At 61.4% G+C, this 8,772-nt stretch overlaps 1 protein-coding gene across 1 annotated transcript in view; it reads right to left on the bottom strand.

Moving 5' to 3' along the window:
- DNAH17 (dynein axonemal heavy chain 17) overlaps positions 1–8,772 on the bottom strand; it is a 95,911-nt gene that overhangs the window by 11,864 nt on the left and 75,275 nt on the right. Inside the window, exons 59-67 of the mRNA XM_077756334.1 lie at positions 7,508–7,715; positions 7,066–7,181; positions 5,431–5,623; positions 4,658–4,893; positions 4,268–4,390; positions 2,542–2,746; positions 1,939–2,103; positions 1,607–1,747; positions 1,188–1,358 (exon numbers count right to left, since the gene is read on the bottom strand). Coding sequence (XP_077612460.1) covers positions 1,188–1,358; positions 1,607–1,747; positions 1,939–2,103; positions 2,542–2,746; positions 4,268–4,390; positions 4,658–4,893; positions 5,431–5,623; positions 7,066–7,181; positions 7,508–7,715 — 1,558 coding nt within the window. The remainder of the gene's footprint in view (positions 1–1,187; positions 1,359–1,606; positions 1,748–1,938; positions 2,104–2,541; positions 2,747–4,267; positions 4,391–4,657; positions 4,894–5,430; positions 5,624–7,065; positions 7,182–7,507; positions 7,716–8,772) is intronic.

An 8,772-nucleotide genomic window follows, 5' to 3' on the forward strand; every position in this document is an offset into this window, starting at 1 on the left:
GTCTGGCAAGGCTTCCCATTCACATTGATTTTTTTTTTTTTAATCGTGGTAAAATACACAGGACACAAAATGTACCGTCTCACCCCTATTAAGGTATAACATTTTAGTAAAACCGTGTCACCGCTATCTAGCACCAGAGCTTTTTCTTCTTCCCAAAGGGAACCGGGACCCTCCCCAGTTGCACAGCCCCTCCCCCCGGCCACTGGCGGCCCCTCATGGGCGCTCTGTTCAGTGGAACCCTGCAGATGTGGCCTTTCCCGTCCGGCTTCTCTCACTCTGTCTTCTTGGTTCACCCACGTTGTAGCGACCACGTTTGGTGTATCCGCTGATCCTTCGATGGATGTTTGGGCCACTTCCCCTCGTGGCCATTACCCACAGAGCTGCTGTGAGTGCAAGAGAGTCAAGTCGTCGGGCCGTATACATTTTCTGGCGGACTTCCTGGGTCGTCACCCGTGCACACCAGCTCTCTGGGCGTCCATCTGGCCGCGGAGCCGGGGCCACGGTCACCGCAGCGCCGCAGATGAGCCCGCACAGCTCCGCTCCGACGCCACAGAGCAGGGTTTCGCCCGAGTCAGATTCTCTTTTTCTTTCTCTCTCTCATTCAAAAGAAGAACTTCTTTGGAAATTTAGGGGGAGCACCAAGTTCTGCTGCCCCCTCAGCGGGGCAAAAACTCATGGTGGGCCTGCCCTTCAGGACTCACGCAGGTACGGAAAACCTTGATCTGGACCCTCAGGCAAAGTGTGCGTTGGGAAGCAGACTTCCAGAAGCTATCTAGAAATTCGTGTTTTCTGCCATACTTACGAGACTGAACCAGATGGTGGAGGGGCTGTTAGATTAACTTAATGGAACGAAAATGAAACAAAAACTGTTTCAGAGGGTCTGTCTGTACGAAGAGGAGGAATGTTCATCCATTGGTAGTTTTAACTTCCTTAAGAAACAGTATTGGGCGTCCTTGGTTCACCACCTGCTGGGGTGGAACTACTCCCTCGGCGTTAAGTAAACGTAATAGAACAACGTTTCTTTGTAGAATTCTCTGTAAGGGACCTCCCCTCCGGTGGCTGCCGCCTACAACTGTGCCCGGTGTCAACAGAGTCCCAGGCGGGTCCCCCAGCAGGGACCCGAACAAATGCCATCACCCGGGAACCTGCACTGCGGACCACGTGTCAAGCAGGGAGGCCAGACTTGCCTGGAAGGCCACCTGGGCCAGGAAGATGAGCTTGTCCCGCTCGAAGAGCCCGCGGGCCGTGTACATGTAGACGGAGTAGGTGATCTCATCCGTCAGGTTGATCACTCGCTGCTTGACCTCATCGGCCGGGGCGGTCTTCTGGATGGCCTTCTCGAACACCACATTGAAGGCCTGGGGGAGGGACACGCGCGCTCGCGGGGCTGGATTCTGAAGCCGCCCTGTGCTCCCTGTGGGGGCTCCGGCTGCTTTCCCTGGTGGGTGAGGGTCTGGGGCACCGGGAGAGGAGCAGATCCCATGCCCTGGGTCCCTCTTCCCACCCCTGTCTGCAGCCTGGACCCCGACTGTTCTTCTGATGGTGGGGGGTGGGGGAATGCTCTGTGGACACCAGGCCCCGCCCCGGAGCCCGGCCGCAGCCACACCTTGAGCGAGAACTGATAGATGGGGTTGATCTTGTTGAGGTCGTTGAGTATGAAGTACAGCAGGGACGCCCTCTCTGCGGCTGGCCGGTAGTTCTCTCTGGCCTCGTTGATTTTAGCCTCTGTGATTTTTGCCTCTTTCACCTCAAAACAAATGGGGCTTGAGTGGAACCAGCAGGTGGACAGAGCTGGTGGGCAGTGGGCCCTTCCTGTCTGGGGGACCCTCGGCCGGCGGCGGGCATCCTGCTCCCCGCCCTGGGCCCCGGGGCACCCATGGGACTGTGGTTGCCCTCCGCCCCCATCGGCCGGGCGGCCCGCCCGCCGTGCGCTCTCACCTTCTCCTCGATCTCACTGGCCGTGTGCTTGGTGGTCTCCAGGTTCTCCACTAAGGCTGTGTCCCCCAGGAAGTTCCCCGACGCGGCCGACAGACGGGCCAGCAGGGAGTCTTCCAGCTCTTTCAGAACAATCTTGAATTCATTTTGAGACTTGGTGAGGTTGGCCTGCAGGGGGGACGGACGGGGTGGGGGAGGGATCAGGCGTCGGCAGGCCCTGCCCCCACAACTCAGCTGAGACCCCTGTGCAGACGGGAGGAGTCTTAGCCTGTTCTGGGAAGCCTGTGTGGCCGGGGAGCAGGGCCTGGGACCGCCCTGAGCCCGGCCGCGGAGGCCATGCCGGTGGGGCAGCGGTTCGGTGCCTGGGGACTTCTGGGCACCACTGAGGCTCCCGTTTGGTCAGTGACCTCGTCGTTTGGTCTGGAATTCGGTCTGGGAGGCCGCCGGGGGGGAAAAGCAGCCACCCTGGTGCACAGAATACCGTCGGCGTGACAGGCAGGGGCGCCTCCAGACACACGCCTGGGGGTGGCCGCCGCTGGGTCAGGGAGCCTCGCGGTCACCGGCAGCCCGCCCCGCACCCCGTGCGGCTGACGTCAGGCCCGGTACCTTCAGCTGCTCGAGGTCCGGGCGCTCCTTGGCCACCACGGCAGCCAGGAGTTGGTCCTCGAGCCCGTCCCTGGTGACCAGGAAGTTGATGAGGGTGCACTGGGCTTGCATCTCAGGCTTGTAGTGCGGGTTGAAGTACTTGGTGTGCAGGATGAGGCGGAAATTGGGGTGATACTCCACCTCCTTGTCGCCGATCTTAATGAACCTGGCCGTCAGGGGAGGTGGGTTAGAGAGGGCTCCGGCGGCGATGTTGCCAAGAGGCCACCTTCCACAGCAGCCTCGCAGCCCCCCACCCCTGCCCCGGGCCTCACTGCCACTGCAGGCCCTCCTCTGGACGCCGGGCTGTGTCTCTTGCTCCAGTCTTTCTCTCTGGCCTCTGGCCAGGACCTTCTAGAAGGTGCACCTGCTCTCTCTCGGGCTGGTTTGTTCTTATCTATATAGCGGATAGCAGGGCTTGCTCCATTCCGGCGACCCATCACACCCACCCGGGAGCCGGCACAGAACTACTCCGCCTGGGCCCCGCCCCGGAGCCACAAACACCAGAAGGATGCTGCTGTCCCAATTCAGACCATTAGTATGTTCTGGAAGCTCCCCGGGGGAAGTCTGAGAGCAGCCAGGGCCAGAACCTGGGTCTGCCAGTGCACCGTGGGGCGATCTCTCCTCTCTGCTCCCCACTCTACTCCTCTTTTCTGGTAGAGCTCACTGCTCTGGGGGCCTCTAACTTCACCTCTTGGGTAGCAGCATCACGCCGAGCTCTTCTCAGAGGCTAGGACAGCGGTGTGTTTATCGTTACCTCTGTCCTGGGCTTCTGCACGCACCCCTGCGTTGAAAGGTGGCTCCTACCACCTTTGATGTTTACATTTTAAAAGTTGATTTAACCAAAACATTTTTAATGTTTATTTTTGAGAGAGAGAGAGAGAGAGAGAGAGAGAGAGAGACACCGACTGAGCCACCCAGGCGCCCCTAATGTTTTTTATATTAGAAGAGTAATGCCAGCTCAGACGAGCCTCGAAGACGCGGAGCTTAGGGGAAGCAGTCAGACCCAGAAGACCCAGCGTCGTACGACTCCCTTTGTGTGGAACCCCCAGAGATGGAGGGCACATGGCGGGTGCCAGGGTCTGGCAGGCGGGGGAAAAAGGGGGTGATTGCTTCCATCTGGGGACACGAAGGTGTTCTGGGCCCAGATGGGGTGACGCTTGCACAGCATTGTGAATACACCAAGTGCCACTGAATGGTTCACTTAAAAATGGCTAATTTTGGAGCACCTGGGGACTCAGTCGGGTGAGCATCTGACTTCGGCTCAGGTCATGATCTCATGGCTCATGGGTTCGAGCCCCACATCGGGCTCTGTGCTGACAGCTCGGAGCCTGGAGCTGCTTCCGATTCTGTGTCTCCCTCCCTCTCTCTGGTCCTACCTCACTAGCGCTCTTTCTTGCTTTCCAAAAAAAAAAAAAGTTTAAAAAATAAATAAAATGGCTAACTTTATATTAGGTAGATTTCGCCTGAATAAAAACGGAAAACAGTACTACAGGCTCAAGGCTTGTGTAACATGTAAAAGTAGAAGAGAAGCCACTGTTGGCAGGTGGTCACCGTCTGGCATTGGTTTCGGTGGTCCTGGCCAGGATGCTGCCCCCAGGAAGGCAAAGGAAATTTCCTGCGCTTTCTCTGTATGGAGGCCGCAGCCAACGAGGGTGCTCTGCTCGCCTGTGCGCATCTGGGGACTCACTTTCCCTTTTTAATGGTGTTCCTGCCGAGCAGCGGGTCCAGCACAGGGTCCACGGTTTCGCCAATGTTCTCGATGAGCAAGGTGTCCCCTTCGGAAATGGCCTGCTCGATGATGTCCAGGTAGCTGTGCGATGACACAGGGGCCATTTAATGGGGGGGGGAGGGGACAGCTCAGAGCGAGAAGGCCGGCAGCTCATCCCCTTCCCCACCCCGGCCTTCCCCGGGGGGTGCCCCAGGGCACCTGTGTGCCTCCCCCCTCGGGGCCTACGGGAGTGCAGCTCTGTGTTCACTTCTGTGTGTGGCTCTGTGTCCAAGAAGGGACGCGGGGTGGCCTTAGTGTCAAGGAAACCAGCCCCGCCCCCCGGCCCCCCCGCCTGCCAGCGTCGCGAACCTCTTCTGCCCCAGGCGGATGGCTTTCAGTTCGCTGCCGTATTTGTTTTTGATCCACTTGACGCCTTGCAGCTGGGCGTCCACGATGAGGGGCCAGCGCTCTGTGCTGCACAGGATGGTGGCGTTCTCGGTGGACATGCGGTCGCTGGGGAGGCCCTGGTTGTTCCACGTGGCCACGTCCGCGTCGTCCGTCAGCAGGCTCAAGGGGTCCAGACCTTCCGTGATGGGGATGGGGACCTGGGGGGCGGAGGGAGCGCTGGTTCTCAGAAGGGCTGATGTGGCCTCACCGCTCCCCAGGCAGTGGCTCCCCAAGTGACACGGAGGGTCTGCGGTTAGGCCACGGGCGAGCCGTGTCATCTGGAAGACAGCCACTCGCCGGGGCCCCCACAGCACCTGGGAACCCCGCTGGGAAGAGCGGCAGCATCGGCCAAGCTTGGCCGCACTTTCTTTATTTCAGAAGGGAGGGCACGAGTGGGTGTGCGTCTGAGCAAGCGGGCAGGGGCACAGAGAGAGAGAGAGAGAGAGAGAGAGAGAGAGGAGAGAGAATCGCAAGCAGGCTCCGCACTCATTGCGGAGCCCGACACGACCCTGGGATCGTGACCGGAGCTGAAACCAAGAGTTGGATGCTCAACGGGCTGAGTCACCCAGGGGCCCCTGGGCCACATTTAAACCCTCAACGGCCAGAGCGTCTGTGAGTGTGACGTTTGGCTGAGTCGGCCCTGTCGCGGGGCCTCCTCGAGTTTCCTGGGCAGTGAATGCAACCCCGCCTCTTACCTTTAACTTATTTACGTAAGGGATCCAAAACTTCTCCATCAGCTCGTTCCGGTACTTCTTGGTGAAGTAGCCCACGTAGGAGACGAAGGCGGAGATCAGCAGGACGTCCCCGCACAGGGTGACCCCCTGGCTTTTGAAGTTCTTCACCGACTCTGCCCAGCGGATGTTTTCCGACGCCAGGCCCCCCACCAGCCTAAACGGAAACACGAGGTCAGTGGGGGTCGAAGGAAAGGCTGGAGGCGTCCTCCCATCTAGATGCCGTGAGGCTCGGCCGCTTCCAGTCCTTCCTCCGCTCAGACCTTCAGCAGAGGAGGCGCGTTGGGGGACATTTCAGGGAAGGACCGCTTCAGGGGAGCAAAACGGATGCCTTGTGGAGGCGCCTGGGAACCGCGTTCTGCGTTGATGTCACTGCTCCGCTGACGTCATTTGAACGTCTCACCCGTGCACCAAAGCTGCTGCCCGGACACCGCGGAGCGCGGGCTTGGCCAGCGACAGGTCCCGGCAGCGGTGGAGCGGCCACGGTAGCCACAGGGCAGTGCGGCTCCAGAGGGCAGCTGGCCCACGTGGAGCGGGGACTGCAGGAGACGCATCATGCGGCACGGGCCAGCGGCCCTAGAACTGGTCCCTGACCCTGGATGGGACCCCGTGAGCCTGACAGCACAGAGATATTTGTTGAGAGCACAGGCCCACGGAGGCCCGTCCTCAGCATCGCCCGAGGGGCCCTGGCCTCGCAGGGACTGCTTTGATTTTCTTGGCAGGCGTGGTCCAGTCTGCACCCTGCTGGAGGCCAGCGCTGCGCAGCCTGGGCGTCTCCCGGGGTCCCCGGGTCTCACCGACCGCCAGCCCCCCGGGGCGGAGAAAACTCCACCGGGAGCCATGCACTACGGCTGAGCCCACCGGTGGCTCTGTGCCAGGCTCCCGGCGGCCGCTTTCGGAAACCCGGAAAGAAAGCCCCGAAGCCTCGCCGTCCGCGGGGGCAGCTGCCAGCGCACGTGGCCGCGGCCTGAACTGAGGTGCACGTGGATTTCAAGGACCCGGGGTGCGAACGTGTGTAAATGGTCTCACCCATCATTCTTAATGATGAGATGTGATCACAATTGATCACATGTTGAAACGACCAAATTCGGGGTTGTGTAAAATGCGTTACCAAAGTCTGTTTCATTGCTGTCCTGTGCTAAGGTGGCGACTAGAACGTGTAAAATGACGGGTGTGGCCCCGGTCCCGTGGGCCAGCCCTGCTCTGGGGTCCGCCAGTGCAAACGAGCCGGGCGAGGAACGCACTGGCGGAGGCCCCGGAAGCCAGTGCCCACACTGCGGGCGGGGAGAGTGGCCGTGAGGGCGATCTGCCCGGGGTGGGGGATGGGGCCCGTGGACGCCACATCCCATGCAGGTCGGGGCAGGTCTGGGTGACGCGGGGCTCCGCCCTGCCCAAGGTCACAGGATGCGCAGGGGTGCACCGTGGAGAGCCACCAGCTGTGGGAGGCGGACACACTGGCGGGTCGTCCATCAGGGGTCTGTCCGTGTGACTCAGCACAAGCAGGGACACTGCTGCCTGCACAGGGGGCTGTTCCTCCCGCTCCAAAGGCCGTTGCGTGGGCCCGACCCTCCGGGGCACCCGCGGGGCAGAGCCAGCTACCTGTTGGCCAGCGAGATCACCCTGTTGGTGGCGTCCGCCTCTTGCTGGCACTTGATCTTCTCCGCTGTCGCCTTTTCAAAGGCCGACGTTAGGTTGCTCAGGTTGGCATTGAGTTCCTGGGAAAACAGAGGGGGAGGCGGTGCTGGGCGTCCCAGCATCCTGGGGAGCACACGCGGCGGTGCTGGGAGCACTGAGCGCGAGCGGGGCCCCCATGCTGGCCGGGCCGAGGGGCGCGGGCCATCTGGTCCCTGCGGCTGCTGGGTTATGCGTGCTGCTGATTAATTCATGCCCGTGCGTGGGGTATTGACCCGGGAGGGTCTGAGGGGGGCCTGAGGGCCTGGCTCAGTACCCCCCTCCCCTGCAGGGTATAGACCTGGGGTGTGAGCGCCTGGCTCGGTGCCCCCCACCCGGGCTGCAGGTGCCGGTGCTAGGGGGCGCTTACGGCAATCTTGTTTTTGATCCGCGAGAGCTTCTCCTGCGCCTCGGCCAGCTCGGCATTCGCCTCCTCCAGGGCCTGCCTCTTGGGGGCCACGTCGCAGTACACCTCGTAGAAGCGCACGATGTTGATGCACCAGGAGCACAGGCCCGCGGCGGCCGTGGACTTGGAGCGGATAAACTCGGGGTCGAAGGTCGGGTTGCCTTGGTAGGGCCTGGGGAGGGAGCAGCGGGGGCTGGCGGGGGCTTTGCAGGCCTCCGGCCTCCCCGGCATCTGTCTCTCCTGCCTTCAGCTGGGCGCTGGGCGCGGAGCACAGGCAATTACTGGGGAGCACGGAGAATTCGTTTTTTTGGGAGGGGTGGGGGATGGGAAAGATCTTAAAGAAGACAAAAAAAAAAAAAGAAAGAAAGAAAGAAAGAAAGAAACACCAAAGTCGGGCTTCCAGAAGTGGTTTGGGATGTGAGAGGCATGGACGCACTTCAGACCCTTCTGGAAACCAGTATTTTAAGAGACGACAACGTCATTGAGCAAACAGGCTGAGCTGTGTCTGCAGGAAGAATCTTGGGTGGGTTCCCTGGAAACAGAACTGACGGCGACGTGAGCGCCAGCTGGGGTACGGCTGGGCACCCCCGCCCTCGGTTTACCTTGCGCTTCCTTTTAGGTTGATGTTGTGGCAGGTTTGTGTGTTAAGCACCCGTCAGGCGGGGCCGCGGCCCTGGCGGGGCTGGCAGGATGGAGATGGCTGGACCCCGCCGGACGCGGGACCAGTCCGGGACATCCCGGTCCGCCTGCCGCAGGTCACCCGGCAGTCACGGGGGAGGCTGATGACGGGCAGGCAGACGCATTCCCTTCCCATGACGCCGGGCCAGTGTCGGGCCCGACAGTCCCTGCGCGCAGTGCGACCCCAACCGCGGGGACCGGTGCAGCCGCCTCCTGGTGGTGGAGGCCCCTCGGCGGGCGGATTTGTCTGGTCCCCCTGCCCTCCCCACAGCAGGACGGCCAGCCCGCCGGAGGGGCGGGGTGTATCCCTCCAGACGTGGCACATTTACGGCGACAGCAACGGGAAGACAAAAACACGCACGATGGGGCCGGAGTTGGGGGACCCACGCTGCACACGTGTGTGCGTGCGTACGTGCAGCGCGTGTGTGTGCACAACTGCTCTTGCCTCTGGGAGCCTGGGTGGCACTTCCCGTGGTCTGTGCTGACTCCTTCTGGTGGGGAAGGCAGAGGCTGGCGAGGCAGCCCAGGACCCGGGTGCGAGCAGATCTCCT

This window comes from Crocuta crocuta, unplaced genomic scaffold (genome assembly GCF_008692635.1).
Source record: "Crocuta crocuta isolate KB4526 unplaced genomic scaffold, BGI_CrCroc_1.0 scaffold50, whole genome shotgun sequence".
Classification (NCBI taxonomy): domain Eukaryota; kingdom Metazoa; phylum Chordata; class Mammalia; order Carnivora; family Hyaenidae; genus Crocuta; species Crocuta crocuta.